This window comes from Glycine max, chromosome 8 (genome assembly GCF_000004515.6).
Source record: "Glycine max cultivar Williams 82 chromosome 8, Glycine_max_v4.0, whole genome shotgun sequence".
Classification (NCBI taxonomy): domain Eukaryota; kingdom Viridiplantae; phylum Streptophyta; class Magnoliopsida; order Fabales; family Fabaceae; genus Glycine; species Glycine max.
This window is the reverse complement of record NC_038244.2, coordinates 44,484,053-44,502,651: the sequence shown is the minus strand read 5'-3', so window position 1 is coordinate 44,502,651 and position 18,599 is coordinate 44,484,053. Positions and strand designations below refer to the sequence as shown.

At 28.9% G+C, this 18,599-nt stretch overlaps 1 protein-coding gene across 1 annotated transcript; it reads left to right on the top strand.

Moving 5' to 3' along the window:
• The first annotated feature begins 6,997 nt into the window (after positions 1 to 6,997).
• On the top strand, positions 6,998 to 12,439 carry LOC100791200 (cell division control protein 6 homolog B). Its single transcript, XM_006586129.4, has 17 exons — positions 6,998 to 7,245; positions 7,336 to 7,405; positions 7,493 to 7,713; positions 8,099 to 8,173; positions 8,250 to 8,350; positions 8,484 to 8,590; positions 8,674 to 8,733; positions 8,913 to 8,986; positions 9,179 to 9,229; positions 9,419 to 9,468; positions 9,992 to 10,127; positions 10,613 to 10,702; positions 11,363 to 11,425; positions 11,502 to 11,597; positions 11,734 to 11,823; positions 11,945 to 12,042; positions 12,166 to 12,439. The coding sequence occupies exons 1-16, from the start codon at positions 7,078 to 7,080 to the stop codon at positions 11,972 to 11,974; spliced, it is 1,482 nt and encodes a 493-aa protein (XP_006586192.1). The 5' UTR covers positions 6,998 to 7,077; the 3' UTR covers positions 11,975 to 12,042; positions 12,166 to 12,439.
• Positions 12,440 to 18,599: the final 6,160 nt, after the last annotated feature.

Here is an 18,599-nt window from a genome sequence, read left to right as displayed (position 1 = left end):
TTTTGTTCACTTATATAAAAAATTATTATTTTTTATTATAATATAATTAATGTAAAATATTCATCAAATTTTATTGATGACTAATATTTAAAAAAAAAATTGATTATCTTTAGGGTAACTCTCTCTAAGTCTCAACCACTTTTTTTTTTTCAGAAATAATATTATATTACTCCTACTAATTCTCAAGTATTGAGTAGTTTGATGTGGGAGTATTATCTTATTTGAATCTGGATACTACTTTTTACACAGAATAAATGCAAGTAATAATTACACGGAGTTCTGTATGACCAAATGTATGGAGCCAAGCCAATTAAGATATAGGATTCTGGCAATTCAAGAAAGTTAGCAATTGAAACATACCTATAAAAGTCTAAAGTTGCAACCCCACCCAACACTGAAAGCAGAAGAAATTTGACTTTTTTATTATCTCTTCCCATAAAAATAATATTACATTACAGCTAGATTAATATTTAATAATAATATTTAATTTTTAAAATTATATAATTTTAAAGAGGCAACACAAAAACAACACAAAGAAAGATACACCAAATCCACAACTATATAGTTTGCAGTTGACTTCATCAATTCATGACCTCCCATTTATTTCTACCTTTCTTGCTGCTTGTGCATTCATCTTTGTCCCCACCTTTCAAACATTTTTATCCGTTTCTCTTTTATTATACTTTATCTGTCCCAAATTATAACACTTTATAACTAATTCACATCCCCAATAAAAAAATAATTAATTTAATTAATTACATTAAATAGATCAATTATTTATATTATTGTTCTAAAATTATTATTATTTTATTTTTTTATTCATTTAATTATTTTTTATTAATATTTAGAGAAAAATAATTAAGTAAAAGTATAAAAAAATAATTATATCTAAAAATTAAAAAGAGTCTTATAAAAAAATTAATAAATTTCTATAAAAAAAACCTTGTAAATGAAGTATATGCAACATTCACATAATATAACAACGGTCCTCTCTTTCCTCCCCGGATTTTGATCATTTTTGTTTGACATCTTAGTTAGGGCCTGTTTGTATTAACCTTGCCATTTATAATTTATAAACTTCATTTTTGAGAAAACTATAACAGAGAATAAAATAGAGTTTGAAGAATATATATATATATATATATATATAGTAAACATACAGTAAAACAAATGAGTCCTTGAATTTAAATGGGGCAGTTAATTGAAAGTTTAATTTGCCTTCAGCTTTAATTTATATCCAAAGGCAATGGTTGCTGGGAAAATGAAATTATAGACATAAAAATGTTACATAATTATTACACGACAATGATTTACTATCTAATTGTATAAAATATAAATCCTCGAAAAAAAAAAGATCATGTTACTTTCTAAAACAAATAGTACAGATAATTACAAGGGGAAAAAGTGTTCGAAGAAAATATATAAAGAGTAACATTAAAGAAACTCTTCAAAAGTAAGTTGTTTATACAGTATATTTATATAATTTAAAATAAAATTAATTAAAGTAGATTGATAACAACAAATAGTACAGATAATTACAAGGGGAAAAAGTGTTCGAAGAAAATATATAAAGAGTAACATTAAAGAAACTCTTCAAAAGTAAGTTGTTTATACAGTATATTTATATAATTTAAAATAAAATTAATTAAAGTAGATTGATAACAAAATATTTTATAGAATTATTTAATTATGACTTATTGAGGAGTTCTAAAACTCAATTGAAATTCAAGAAATCCTAGCAAGTTATATACAATACAATGTGATCAATTGACATGCTTGCTATCTATTTTTCATGTAAGGAAGAGGTGATGTCTATAAGGCTTCCATGCTACCTCTCTTGTATGTAAAAAGTAATAGATATAATAGTAATTCATCATAACAAATATAAAATAAAAATGTTTTAATTCAAATATAATAATAATTTATATTTATTAAATATTTAATACATATAGATTAATCTTAAACATCAATAAATATTGATCCATAATATATGGGACACATAACCGTAGATAGTTGAGCTAAATCATCCATATGAAATAAAACACCTTATGGGCAAAATCTGTTTCAACATAACTTTTCCAGAATAAATAATGGTGTGTTACATCATTCAAGTTCGAGAAGAAAAAAATTCAGCCGAATTATTAAAAGGATTCATTTTCAAACACAGATATATAATATATTAGCAAGTGTGCATACTAAAGGGCTTTGAAATATTTTTTTGAAAAATTGTTACAATACGTTGTTCTTTTTCTAATACCAAAATATACCATAAAGCGAATATTTTCCGTTGATGGCGGATCCTTCTTGTTGAAACATCTCGATTTACACATGCTATTATTAATGATGAAATTGTCTGAAAGCAAAATTACAGACAAGTGCTCTTCACAGTTGTATTTTTAGTAGTTTTTTACTCATTTTCTCTCACTTTTATACAAAAAAAGTAGCCCATACTTTTAAATAAAGACTTAATCATTTACCAATTAAATTTTAATTAACTGAGACTTGAGAAATTAATTAGTGCAGAGGAAAAAAAAACAAGTATTATTAATGCAAATTAAATTTATGGCATAAATTTAATAATTAAAAACTGATGAAAATTTGATAAGGTAATTTTAAATTTTATCATTAAACTTTAATTATTTTACAAATTTTATCACTCAAGTTTTATTTTATAAATTTTATCACTTAATTTTTTAATTTTGTGAATTTTACCATCAAGTTTTTTCCACAAATTTTATCATTTAACTTTCAACATTCTATGATTTTTATTATCTAATTTTTTGTACATTTTACAATCAAGTTGGTAACAAGATGACATCATTTTATTTTATCATTATCTTTTTTTGACACATTAATGGTGATAAAATATACAAAAATTAAAATTCTATGTGACAAGATTGATAAAAATAAAACTTAAATGATGAAATTTGTAAAATAATAAAATTTAGATGGTACAATTTGTAATTAAGGTAAGGAAATAATAAATCACAATTATTTTCACCAAATCCAGTAATAAATTCTGTACAAGGTGGTCTCTACTCGTTTATTTTGTGTTTATTTTTTTCAATACCTTCACCATTTCTTTCTCTCGGAGTTTTGATGTGTATATTTTAATATTTTTAACTAAATTTCATAGTTCGTATTGACATGAAAAAATGAAAAAGCTTATTGACAAATTGATTATTTAGGAATTATTTTTCTCTTAAACTAGGAAGCTTTTGAAGACAATATAAAGATATATGAGATATGATTCACCAAAAAATATATATAAGATATATTATTTTAAATTAAAGATAGAGAGATATGAAATTATTTTAAATTAAATCTCTTCTTAAAAAAAAAAACTCAAATCGATATCTTAAAAGCATTTATCTGATAGCAAAATAGATCAGATATAAACTATAAAAGTTCAAGCTTAATTTCTAGACCTAAAAATTAGAAAGATAATTTATTCTTTAAAGTTTTACTCATCAAAAGAGTTGATAGTATAAATTGTTTCAGTGTAAATTCACGTTAGTCTTCACACAATTAAATAAAATAAAATTGTTTCAAGAATGCAAGTCCCAATACACAATTCTAAATTTGTTTATTTATTATAGATGTGACTTATTCCATCTTAATTACCAAGTGTAGTCTTATTATTAAAACATTAAATATAAAATATGAAAAATTATAAATATATTTTTTTCATGCCATGTCTTTAAGCATTTGCCAATGTCACAATTTGTGACTATAATGGTTGTCATCGTGCATTTCCATAATTTGGAAATTGTAGCAATCTCTAATAAATTCAATAACATTTTTATAAGATATTTGAAAAATAAAAATCTTTTGATTGCAATAAAATAGAGTTTAATAATTAGATATTAACAAAGACCAAAAACACAAAAAATTTGATTATATAATGCGATTAAATATAATAGTCTAAAGTATGTTTTTGATCTTTAATGAATACTTAAATGTTATGTTTGTCTCCCAATAAAAAAAATTATTTACATTAAGTCTCTAACAAAATAATAATTTTATTTTTGGCCCGTGAATTTTTTTTAGTTCTTAATAAATTAGTAAATTTTGTGTTTGTTTCCTAATAAAAAAATCATTTGTTATTAATATTTTTCAAATGGACTAATAACAAATGAAGAAAATTTACCAGGAAGCAAATAGAAAATTCGGTAGTTTGTCATGGACTAAAAAAAATGCCAATGACCAAAAATAAAGTTTTTTGTTTTATTAGGGAGCTAAAACAAAACAAAATATGTATTAAGGAGCAAGCACAAAGTTTGAATATTTATTAGGAATCTCAAACATATTTTAACAAATATAAAATTTAGATAAAATTACTATTGATTTTATAATTAAAAAAATTAGGAAATAAAAATTGATTTTATAAGATTTATTTTTTAAAAAGGTGATATTACTATTGGTTTTATAATTTAGAAAAAGTTTAAGAGATAAAAATTAATTTTATGAAAATTACAATTTAATAAAATATAATATCCAATTTTAGATCATATTTCTTTTACTAAATAAAAAATATGATTTTTTTTTTAAATATAATAGACTACTAGTTTTTCAATTTGGAAAAAGTTAGGGGGCAAGCCCCCTCCCTCTCCCACTAATGTGGCTATGTCCTTGTGTGGTGGTAACAAGGAAGGAGAATCCAGTTATTTGTCAAATAGCTCATAATGTTCATAGTGGATGACTCTGGTTGCAAGACCTCTGTAGACTCCAACGATTAAGTCAAAATGTGAGCTTAGAGAGTAAAAATGAGTGAAGTTATGTGTGAGAGTCTACACAAGTGGGAACATGCATTATAATAGTACAGGAGTATCAAGAAAATCCTTGGACATGATCAAACTAATATAAGACCCATTTTGGTAGATGAGTACAAATTTGGCTATCAACTCGAAGGAAGAAGCTTGTGAAGTATATGTCACAAAACAAATGCACCTCTATATGATCATCGAATGACATCTAGATGACCTGATTTAGTTGTAGAGCAACCAAGATGTTCCTCATGGACAAATGATTAACTATTCCCCTCATGGGTAGTTTTTCAATGTAATATTGATACTATTATCTTTCATCTATTTAATAACATTTTTTTATAAAATTTTTGTTCTGTTTAATCTATTTATTAACTTGTTTTGGTCTATGTGAAACAATATGGGATGACACTTATTTTGGGATGAGTATAATATAATTTTTGCACCTATAAAAGTTCATATATTTGGAAAACTAGTGATAGCCATGCATGGTACCATTGTTGGGGTGGTCATACACATTGCATGCATTTGTCTTGATTGAATACATGAATAGGCCTCCAAACCTAGGTGTGATTCTTAGTCCAAACAGAAGTTAATAAATTAAGGCATAGGGAATTAACTAATTATGTGTAAACCTATGCATAGTCCTCATGGTCAACCAATTAAGACCTAACCAATTGGCCGATAACATATAAACTTATGTGTGATCCTCACTCTAATAAGAGATTGACCAATCAAGACCTAGGCAATTGATTGAGTACCCAAAAACCTAGGTGTGATCCTCATTACACTAAGAGGTCTTCTAATTAAGACTTAGGCAATTGATTAATTATATATTTTTATTTTATTGTTGGGATAAATGTTCATAATGAATACAACTTTAACCAACAAAAAATTGCACACGTCGAGTTATCTAGCAGACTATACAAAGCAATCGTTCAAGCTGACGAAAATTACTTATGCGAAGCTATTATGTCAAGTTTAGAGGAACCATTATTGCATTGCTCAACTTGCAAAGGTTGAAGGGTAAATAATTAGAGTGCTTACTTGCAAAAACTACATACAAGCCGAGTAAAGGTATTAAACAAGGGTAAATACAATAGTAGGACTTACTCATAAGAACTTAAAAAAAAAATGTTTTTAACGTACTAAATGTGTAAAGACCTTGTGAAGGATTATTCCACATATCAGCTAAGTGCAAAGGCTAACATTGCGAAGGATTTAGCCTTATCTGCTTGAAGTGTTGTGTACTCTTTGGGGTCTTCAGGCCAATATCTTTATCTAACTTTAATATTAGTCTCATTCACCTATTTCGGCTTGAGGTTACATGACCGTGCACTATTTGAGATCCTTAAGGTGATCATCACCTCAATGATAGTTCGAATTTTAGCTTTATCCATCTATTTGACTTGAGGTTGAAAGGATACACATCTTCTAAGGTTTATGGTTAAACTCTTGGGTTGACTTTCTAGTTGACTATTTTAGTCAATTCCTTTGAAATCAACCTCTTTGGACTTGGCCTAACACCAAGTACCATTGTAGATGACATGTACCCATTAACAAGTGAAAGCCAAAACACCAATTAGCCATGCCACCAAGGAATGTTTTTCTCGCAATATGAGATCAATTCTGATATGCTCCTGCAATATTAGGATCTACCTCTACAATAATAAGGAATTGTTAATTATACTAAGTCAAGTATTAATATACTTTTGAATGTTCTTATTAATGGCATATTCAAGTCATTATCTATAGATGACTTGTGACCAAAACACTTTTAAAAAAATAGAAAATCCAACCTAACACAACTTAATACTATTTAATCACTAGAAACTTTTAAACATCTTAAATTCAACCCATTCAAACTTAGTCACATTCCTAATATTTATTACTCAATAATAGATAGAAATAGAGGTATAAATAGAACATTGTCACACTTATGTATGCCACTTTTTTGGTGAATAGTATAGGGTTGCGCATTTTTTATAAAAAATCTGAACCAATTTTTTCACCAAAATGATTTAATTTTTTCAAAACCATTCAGGGAGACTTTTTAAATAGTAATGCAATGCCGTGTGTTTGGATGAGTTGCTTTTGTTCAAGTCGGTCTTTCATATAGCAAAAAATAATTACTATTGATGATATTGAATTGCGCAAGCCTGGTCTTTGATTAATGATAATAAAATCCACAAAATAAATGGCCTTTGATTATTGATAATAATGTAAATGGTATCTATTATGACGCGGGAAAAGAAGATGGTCTGAATTTGGCGCGCTCATTTGAAGTTTTTCCCGCTAACACAAACCTTATATGATCTCATCTCATAGTGTCTTCTATTACCATTTACCAGATCGCATTTTGGTCTTCAGAACAATGCCAGTCATCGCCGCTAAGCGCACATTGAGATCCCACCCCTCATCGCCCCCTCGCAAATCGCCCCGCCGATGCACCGCCGCAACCCCCAATTCCACTCCAACGGTAATTCCTCAAAACCCTAATTCCCCACCGTTCATTTTCACTTCTCTTTCAGTTCCTTTAACTTATCGATTTCTGTTCTTTCATTTGCAGATGAACAGATTCGGCGCCGACGAAAACCGAGCTGACCCGGAAGCTGTGAAACCCAAGTGGAATCCCAAAGGTGAGATTCTAGTTTCTTTTATTTTCTTTCTTTCTTTTTCCCTTTTTAATTTTGGTTTCTGTAATTTTTGTGGTGGGGAAATAATAGACGGTGAGCAATTGAAGAGGGTGAAGCTGGCATTGCACTTGTCCACTGCGCCGTCTTCGGTCGTGTGCCGCGAGGAGGAGCAGAATGTGGTTTTGGAGTTCTGCAAGGGGTGCGTTGAGCACCAGAAGGCCGGGAGTCTCTACATATGCGGCTGTCCCGGAACTGGGAAATCGTTATCTATGGAGAAAGTGAAAGACAAATTACTCAATTGGGCCAAGGAGGTATGATGTACTTGTTGGTTTCATGCTCTTGGTGCTGTCTTTGGTGCCATGGTGATGTTATGGATTGATGATTGTGAACATGTTGCATAGATATTGAAAATTATGTTTTGCCCTTTTTTTTCTTCCTCTTTTCTTTTGAAAATTAACTAGCCCTTGATTGTTATGTCTAATAAGCCATTAGTATGTATTTGATGGGTCCCTTGGTTATTCATAGAGAAGAGTTCGATATGTTGTGCTTGCCCATTGTTGTTTGTAATTGATGATCCCATTTAATTGGCTGAAGAAGCATATGACTATAAGAGATCTTTAACTTGGGATGATCTATCTAAACTGCAATGTGATTTTTGTTCTTTTTTTAATATGATCTTGTCAATATAATTTACAGGCAGGTCTTCCACAGCCAGATGTTTTGTCTGTAAATTGTACAACCTTTACCAACACATCAGATATTTTCACTAAGGTAGGAATGCTGAAGCACATTTCATTGACCTGAAGTTGATGTTATCAGTTGACTGACCCACTGGCTGTTCTAGCAGATACTTGGGTTAAACCAAACACAGGGTAAAAAGGTTTCGGCTACGCCCTTACAGCAACTTCAGAACATGTATTCTCAGAAATCGTCTAACAAGAACATGACGTAAGGAACATATACCTGCCCTGGACTATGAATCCCAGAGTTTTTCAAATTGAATATAATGAAGTCTGACATGCATGGAATATTTTTTTTACTTGGATGTTATCAAAGAAGTAATATACCTTCATTGTAACAGATTGATAGTAGCTGATGAGTTAGATTATTTGATAACCAAAGACAGAGGCGTGCTCCATGATCTTTTCATGCTCACCACCTTTCCTTTTTCTAGATGTATATTAATAGGTAAATTTCTTTGAAACACAAAATTGTTCGTGGCTAGTAAATCAGTTTGGGCAATTCAAGACATATTGTGCTTGTTTATACAGGTGTAGCGAATGCAATTGACCTAGCTGATCGATTTCTTCCAAGGCTTACATCATTAAATTGTGAGTAAAATAAAGTCAACAAGTTTATATAAAGAAAAATTCATTTTATTTCAAACTCTTTGGATATTGCTTCTCTAATTCTCAATGACCATAGTAATGGAGCTATCCTACTTGTGTACATCATTGGTCATTATTTTTATTGTCTTGTTTTTTAATCTCTTCCATTTGTTTTGTTTCAGGCAAACCTATTGTTGTAAATTTTCGGGCTTACTCTAAAGATCAGATCCTCAAGATTCTTGAAGAAAGGTTAAATGTAAGATTAATTTTATTAAACTTGAGTTATATGGTTGTGCCATCTTCACCTTGAATCATGACCACTAGAAGGAAATTGTCATTGTGATGCTTTGTTAAATAGTTTACTGACTTCATGGAATAAAAAATGTGAACCAAATGTCACATTTTCTTGTTGAATATTTTTGTTAATAACTTTTTGTTTCATCACCAGGAACTTCCTTACACTGTCTTCCAACAGCAAGCCATGGAATTATGTGCTAGGGTCAGTCCATTTATATATTTGAAAAAAATAGTGCTATGCTATCTTTTTTTTTTTTATATTAGGTAAAATGCATTGCTGATAAAAAAAGAGTAAAATGCAACAAGTCCCATTTTACTTTTTGTTTTAAATACACTATTGTAATTCATCTTGAAATAATATGTAGAGCCTAAATAGAACTGCACTTTGCAGAAAGTTGCTGCAGCTTCTGGTGACATGCGGAATGCTCTTTGTATATGCGGGTCAGTCATTTATTATTATGATAAATTAGTGCATCCAAGCCTATTCATCAAAAGTGTTCATTTTGTTTATCGAAAAAAGTTGAAATGGAAATTTTCTACAGTTCCAGATCTCATCCATAATTTTGTTGATTAAAATTAAGTCACACCCAATATTTGAACTTAGTTAAAATAATAACTCTCCAATAAACATTTAAATGTATTTGATTAGAGCAAATAAATTAGGAAAAGGGAAGAAGCTAGTTAGGGGGTGTGGTTGAATTGAGGCTTCAGTTAGAGAGTTCTCAGGTTTCTAATACTGGGAGGATTACACACTTACACTTTGATTTGATTCTTCATCTCTAACATCACTGTTGTATCTTTTTGATACTTATCTAGGGATTGAGGAAGTGCCAGTAATAAAAATCCTAGTTCATTTCTCTAATTTGGATCATTCCTATTAGATTGCTGTCACAATTTGCTTTGTCAATTTAGCAAGAGCAAAATCCAGCAAAAGAACAACTTTAATACTTTATTCCTTTTCCAGGAGGGCAATAGAGATGCTTGAAGCAGAAATTAGAGAGTCTGCCTGCAATTTGAATACTTCATTGGAAGAGATATCATCCTCCAGACAAAATCTTGCTACAGCTCCTGATTTTATGAAAAAACGAGAATTTGAGACTGTAAGTGTTCAATAATTCGTTTCTAATTTTTTAGGCTTACCTACGGATGAATTATGAAATGTTACACTAGAATAAAATTGTAAACAATTTAAGGATGAACTCTAATGAGTAGAAATTTGCATTCATAATGCTTCTCCTTTGATTAATTAATAGGTTTGGATAAAGTTGTGTTCTAATTTTTAAATTCAGTTGGTTTCTCTCAGGTGTTGTCATGAAATAGATACATTAGTTTTAGTCTGATTTGACTTATCGGTCATACTAGGTATAGGCAACTTAGTTCCATAATAGCATTCTGTATAATTAATATTGTAGCTGCAATAAACTATTTTCTTTAATCAGAATCTGTTCTATTATTGAGGCATTGTTAAAGACATCTGAGCAGCACTATACAATAATTTTAGATTTATTAAACGAGTAAAGTTCTTCTGTCCTTTACTCTTCCTAACTTTGTACTAAAGGCCTAAGATCCTCAAAATAAATTGCAGGTAAGGACTGATCATATGGCACGTGCCTTGTCCAAGACATATAGATCACCAGTGGTGGATACAATACAATCTCTGCCACATCATCAGCAGGTAACTTGAACTATGAATGTTGTGTGAACTGTAGAGTTAGGCTTCCTATTATTGGAACTAACAATTTTTCATCTACTTTAAATGCTATCTTAGGTTGAATATGTAATAGGCTAATTTCAGTCTTAATTATTATCACAAAAGTCCTATCAAATGTTCAAAACTGAATGGAAGTGTCTTATTAGGGCTCTTAACTACAATACATTAGCAAAATATCATAAATTTCTGCCTGTATAATATGAATTTTTTACATTTTTCCAATAAATTTGAAAGATGGAAGAAGGGACCTTTGATCAATCATGTGAACTGTAAGACATTAAGGGTAAGTAGTTTAAAGGCTTGTGTAATAGAATACTCAAATTAACCAAAAGATCTTTGACCAAGGCCAAGTTTGGATAAATTTCTTCATTAGTACTTATAGGAGAAGAAATGAAGAGGTAAAATGAATCAAAGTCCTACAAGTTAAAATGAAGTTATGCACTTTAGTTTTAAGCAGAGTTTGATGAGAGCTTTTAAAAATTAAGGTATTAGACATGTAATAAGCTTTTTTTTGGTTGTTTTACTGAATACTGAAATTAATCAAACCCAATGCAGAAGCACCTTTTATACTAGGTTATACTAGGTATTGGCTATAACTTTTTTCTTGATCTGTACTGCTTGCAGATTGTACTCTGCTCTTCTATGAAACATTTTCGTGGAGCCAAGAAAGATACAATCCTTGGAGAGGTATGTTTCTCTCATTCACAAGGGTTTGATCCATTCTGACCTATACATTGATTTCTAAACTGTAATAATGATGCAGTTGTATAAATCGTATGTGGGGGTATGCAAATCTTGTATAATTCCTCCAGCGGGAATCTTGGAATTTTCAAACATGTGCAGAGTGCTAAATGACCAGGTATTGAAGGCAACTCTTGATTTGGTTTTAGATTTCTAGATGTAGCTTCCTGCAACTAGATGATTTTTCATATTCTACTTCAAATGAGGGAAAGTGATAATAGGTGAAATGATGAAGTTATATATTATAACTGCAGGGCCTTATTAAACTTGGACAATCTCGAGAGGATAAATTGAGAAGAGTGTCGCCTAAAGTAGATGAGGGTGATATTACTTTTGCATTGCAGGTATTCTTTCAGTCCCTTTTGATCTTGTATCATTTGAATTTTATTATCCCCAAATTTATTTGCATCTCGAGATTTGTAGTTGATCTTAAATTATTTCTTGCCCTTTAATTCCATGTCACAGGGAGTACGTTTTTTTCATAACTGTCTTTAATGATTCTGCTGATACTGGTAGTTTTCACTCAGCTTGACGTGAGATCAAAGACTCTTCCTTAGATTAAGGTTCGAAGATTTTGTTGTACATTCTTTTTTTAATAGGGGTTTTGTATGTTGTTTAATTTTACGTGTCTATTGTCTTCTCTTTTTGCCAAAATTCTAATAACTTGTTTTCTTGTGCATATGCAGATAAGTTTATTTGGTTCTAACCGGTGTCTTCATTATATGAAGTGGTATACTCGAAGCGTGGAGTTGAAATCACTAGTCCAAAATTTTCACCCAAGAAGCAAAAGCTGTTAGAGAATATTTTATTTTTTTATGCTATTTTATTTTCTCATGAGCTGAGTTGCATCGTGTAATTTATTTAGCTCATCTCACTTAGTAGTGAGTTATAGGAATGAGGCTTTATTGTTTTATTTTCTCAAGAGCAGAAAATAGCTATATATACATTTATTTCATACTATTAAATTAATTTTCTCAAATGTAAAAATCAGTCATGAATTTGTATTATTGAAGTAGGGAGATTATAATATAATCCTGCAAATGGTTGCAGGCAATCAAATGCCAAAAATTAGTTTGAAAATTTAGTGAACTAGAACTGAGGTGGAGTAAGCAAATAATGATGATATGATGAATATATTGTTCTTCAAACTTCAATTTTGGCCTGAAGAGCGGTTAAGATAAATCAAATTTGGTTGTTCCTTTTTTTTTCACTTTTGTACTTTGTAAAACTTACACCTTGTTTGGTAGATACTAGTTTCAGAGAAAAATAAAGTAGACGGAAATAAAAATAGATGAGTGAAGATAGATGAAAAAAAGAAAGATAAATGGAAGTAGATGAGAAATGTAGTTAGATTTCTGCGTAAAATCAATTGAAAAAGTGAAGATGTCTAAAAAATATTTAAAATTACTCTTAAAAGGAAAAACTCTTAAAATCACTAATTGAAAAATAATATAATCATTTGTAATCATAAATTGATATTTATCCTTTACAATGTAAAAACTTATATACTACTAAAATTAAAATCAGACTAAACTAATATTTGCACTGTAAGTGTTTGAGATTTTAAATTAAAATTTCAGATAACATATTATCAACAAAAGTGGATAATAGTTATGTACCATCCGATAATATATTAAAAAATCATGAGAAAAATAGAAGGGAAGTGTATTGTTTTTCCAAATAATGCAACATTATAAGAATTACAAACATAAAAGCATTCAAATTGTCACCACAATGTGGATGCAATTTAGCTGTACAATCCTTTAAATATTTCTCATATGATGAGATTATAGGTGGACCAATTGGAACAGAACCAACATCCTCTAGTTGGGCTGGAGTGTTGTTGCATGCATTGCTTCCAAACTTGGCTACTCCTCTCTGAAATTTGGGTTCTCTTTGCTCCAAATTTTGGTAATCCTATTTAGTATATGTTGTCAATGCATCATGGCATGGTTTTCCCATGTCATGAATATTTGTGCAACAATCTTTGCTAATTATTTGGTTACCAAAAAATATTGTACCATACATATAGAGCTCATCACAAGGTCTGTGCAGCTTCATTATACAAGCAGCTAAGTGTTCTTCTTCTTCATAATCTTCAGCTAAGTGTTGTTTTGAACAATAAAATTTTATTGAGGCTACTGAAATGCTTTGCTAACGTTTGCACGAATGAGTTTTTTTAACCAATGAAACAAACAAAATGTTTTAAACGCTTTTTATTACTTGATAAATGCTAGCCTTTTCAGTTTTCATCTAAACTAAACCAGTGGTTTATTATTTTTCGTTTTTAAAGTGTGCGCTCAAACTTGTCAACTTAAAGTTACCAAATGAAAAATAAAACTGCAATTATAATTTTGGAAACTGAAATTTATTTAAAGGCTTAAATTCATGGTCCCTACAATTTAATATTTTTTTCATTTTCATTCATGCCAATTATTTTTTATTTTTTTTGTAAAATATATTTATATATTTTTTCATTGTTTAAAGTATTTTTTTTGTATGCTTTAGATAACGTTTTTTTCATTGTTTAAAGTAATTTTTTTGTTTATCTAAAACAATTTAAGGACAAAAAATAAAACAAACACATTTTGTAAGTAAGGAGTAAAATCATTTTTTTAGGAATGGAAATGAAAAAAAATTTAATTGCAGGGACCAAAAATGTATTTAAACCTTATTTAAATTATTATTGTTAACAGAAATTATTTTATTTTTATTTAAATTTATTTACTTAATATAATAATTTGTTGTAAAATATGTAAAAAAAACTATAAATTGTCATTTAAATATATATTATTATCATGTAACCGTGGAATTTTTTAATACAAAAGTATATATTTTTTATTTTATTTTTATTTATACATTATAAATATTTTTAACTTAATGGTCATCTTATTTTGATAAATATTTTTTTTAAATTTAAATAAACTTTGACTATGAATAAGCTTTTTTATATTAATATCTTAACATTCTAGCTTCTGAAAGAAAAAAAAAACATTCTAGCCATTGTATAAAATTATACTGTTATGAGTGAGAGGAAGAAGATAATTATTATCATCTAAATAATTCTATTTACGTGAATTCAGAATTTTTTTATCAATAATTCAAGAACAAATATATTTGAACAACGATAGCTAATTAAGTTAAGTTGTTGGATCATAGTATAAACTGGCAACTCGGCCTGTGGCCCAATATATTTTGTGAACTTGACTTGGTGGTGGCCCAGTATTTATAGATTCTACTATTTATTTTTTTCTGAAAGAAAAATCTCATAATAAATAATTAAGTAGTTAATAATTGAGACACATAGAAAGAGTTGAGGAGTTTGATTTCCACCAAAATAATCCATGTTTGTTAAATTAAATGTGAGGAATGCTGGCTAGAATTATTAAATAAGAATAAAACCTACTAAAAATTGTAATTTTAATTAATACTAACAAATTATATATAGACTCATTAAAAAAGAGGATCAGAGAAAATGTCGCCAACAGTTCTCATTAAACATATATCTTATCTCGGTTCTTCCATCTCTAGACCAAAAAATAGAAATTATATATATTAGCATAATTTAATTAACTCATAATGAATGAATTGAGGAGTAAAAAATCTCAATAACCTTAAACGATTGGAAGTGAGTTTAATCTTAAGGAACTTTGTAACTTGTAAGGTTATTTTCTGGTATAAAAATGATGTTGTAAAATGAAATGGGCTGGTCTAAATTTATTCGATGAATTGTAGAATTTTAACTTTAAATTTTGAAGAAAAAAAACTTTCAGTGGGTTTATGCATTATTTTAAAAGCTCATATATAGTTCACATCAAACCGGGTAGCTTATTTTCTCAAATCTAGTGTAAGAAACATAGTTAATGTTTGTCCCACAACATTATCCTTTTTGATCATTTTATGTGTTATTGAATAACTTCTATCCTTTTTATATACTACAAGAGAAAGTAATAGTCTTTTTCCATATCAGATAGAATTTCTTCAACAATAAAATATAATTAAAAAAACTAATGAAGCATGTAAGTAGAGGAATATTTTGCATAACGAACTAATTTTAAATTTAGTAAGACAATTTAAACATATGATCCATATGGTGAGGAAAATTATTTATCTGGCTTTTATCCAAATTTAAATAGTGTGATGTCCCTTTCTGTTTGCTAAATTTGGCCCTTTCTAACCCCTTTCATAGTGGGCAAGAGGCACAGTTTGTTCAAAGGAGCAAAGGAGATAGTCTTCACTAAATAAAGTGATAGCAACTTGCAAGCTAATCGTGAACTATGAATAATTTGTATTAAATTCAATCATTATAATAAACAATAATTTATTTTTGTTAGGTGCAAAAGAGGGCGATTATTAACATATTATCAAACGTGCTTTATTTAATGCATGCATTTATTGTTTAAAATTCACATATGTCTTACTCAATTTTTATTTTAATAAATCTCAGATATATTTTAACGAATAGTAATACAATATGTTAGAAATAGTAGAGTAGATATAATAAATGGTGTTAGTTATTAGCATTTTTCAAGTAGCAGCCTAGCTAGAAGGTGCAGGTGTTTGAAACTGCGTTCACTAAGCAATAAGCTTATGTTCAACTCATTAACGTGGGTGGGAATTTGACACTTCCAAACAGTGATATACTCAGTGAGCTTTGTTTGTATTGTAAATTAAATAGTTCCAGCTTTAATATTAAAATTCAGAAGAAAAAATAACCATTACCACTACATTAAAATGACGCTCACACACACGTATAAAAATTTAAGTAAATTAGATCTAAGACATTTGCCGTTAAAGATTACTCATTATTATGATCTTCATTTAGCAACAGGACTGGACTCATGTTCTTAGAAAATATAATATCAACTAGACTAATTAATTAACCTTTGTTTACTGTGGCTATACTGGACTGATATTTACGAGAAAATACTTACATATTACCAATAAAATTCTCATATTTGAAAACGAGATCTCTAACTCACATTTTTTTTTTTAATTTGTTGGTAATACACACAGCTCAATGTGTGTGTATAATGATGGACAAATTACATTAGTGAATTCCATGATAATTAATAAATATAAATTTGTTGCTTTGCTTGATTTTGCGATTATGTATAGAAATTTATGTATAATCATGAATGGCAAATCAAAATAATTAGAAAGCTCAAGCAACCGAAGCTGGCCCCTCAAAGTTGAAAGTTGAAACAGTATACGATGGAGACAATTATGCACACTGCATCTTGAAAGTGACCACACCCACCCCCAAGATATTTTCCCTATAACAATTCATTTGACCAAAATACCCCCACCACACACTAGAATTTATGTTCACAAGGTCTATAAGACAAGGGTATTTTGGTCATTTAGCAAGGTAGCCTGAAGGAACAGAACAAACACTAGCCAGTGAGATAGAGAAAAAGAGAAGAAAAGATGAGGAGATAAGAAGATTGAGATTAATTGGCGTGGCAATGCTATTATATAATATCATCAGTTTCTGCATGTCTTTGTCCCATAAAGATAATATGTTTGTGCGTGTAGACCCATGTGAATTTGTGACTCTATTAATTATTCTATATATGTTTTGGCCAACGTTTTCTTTTCAGTTGTGATGGGTTAGTTTATTTGATTTCTTCATGATTCTGTTTGCATGCAATCGCTTCTGGACGAATCATTTCCTATCTCCATTGAATTTTTAAGTGACATTGTGACTACTAATGTAAGCCACAGGTATGTCACGCATCTATATCTGTCTATTTATTGTTCATGAGTTAATTAATGAAGATATAGAAATTCAAACATGGATAATCCAACTACCAAGCATCTGGCGGATTAGTTGTGTGAGGTTATTATAACTTAATTATTCAAAAGTTTTAAGTCTAAATTTTAAATATATAATTGTATTAAATATTTAGAAAAAAAATTAATCACACATATAATTATTTTATCTGATTCAAACAAGATTATCTCTACGGAAACATATATTTGTATGGTTGAAAATAAAATATAAAAAAAACATGGATCACCCTTCTTTTCTATTTTCAAGGTTACATCGCCCTTCTTAATTTTGCGCTTAAATTCTAGTGATGTGTAAAACTTTAATTCAAACTATGTCACTTTAATTTATCTTCAAATATATACTAAAAAATTAATATATTCACATGTATACTTGTAAGGTAATGCGTGTGTATTGAAGTTGGATGGCTCAAGTGACAAGGAGATTTTTTGCTAAATTCATGAATTAGTTTTATGAATAGAAAAATATAGCAAGGTAAATAGGCGTTAGGAGATTTTTCTCTTCATAAAAGAGTTTACTCTAGTTGGCTTAGATTAGTTAAGATCTAATGTGACTTTGGAAAACTAAATGTTTCAGATTAAAAAAAAAAGCAAACAGATAATTAAAAGGTAATACATGTAAATTATATGTATGTAGCTAGCGATGCATATGTTACTGGAAGAGAAAATATGATGCATGCTTGACATATTGATGCTTATGAACGAATATTAGAAGTCATTTTTAATGTACACAAGCTATTTTTTCTCCAATTCAAAGCCTACTAGTGTACTTTTAGTGAAACACGGTAGCAATGAGTTTATATTTTTGTTTGGTAAAGATGACATGAATCATCTTTGCGGGAATCGATTATGTTTGAACTAAGTTCTATTTTTATATTAAGTGTTTAGATATTTATTATTTATTAAGTGTTTTATGATGATTTGTTAAATATATTTTTTTGCTGAATGGATAAATATTTCATCTGTACAATTCTTCTGTATAGCACTTTTTAAAATTAAGAAGATAAAAAGAAGTGTAAAATAAAATTAATGATGCACTGAATAAAAGTAAAGAAAAAAGAGTTATAAGAATGCGTTATAAAAAATTATGAGTATTAAAAAAATAATATGATTCCTAATTTTATGAATATCTTTAGTGCTTGGGTTTATGCTAGGGGGCAACGTGTACAAGTTGGCTTTCTCTGCTTAGGTGTTTGTATAGTACATCAAGCACTATTCTTCACTGTCCATATTCAGATAAATGGGAAAAATCGTTTTCACATAATGGAGATATTATATATACACATAATTATATGTCGTTTTACTTATTCAACTATTGTATTGTTTT

Bases quoted from the DNA above. Each gene is read 5' to 3' on its own strand.
- LOC100791200 (XM_006586129.4), top strand. From the start codon at position 7,078: ATGATCTCATCTCATAGTGTCTTCTATTACCATTTACCAGATCGCATT. The intron at 7,406-7,492 runs GTGAGATTCTAG...GGGAAATAATAG, and splicing joins ACCCAAGTGGAATCCCAAAG to ACGGTGAGCAATTGAAGAGG. The intron at 8,351-8,483 runs GTAAGGAACATA...TCATTGTAACAG, and splicing joins TCGTCTAACAAGAACATGAC to ATTGATAGTAGCTGATGAGT.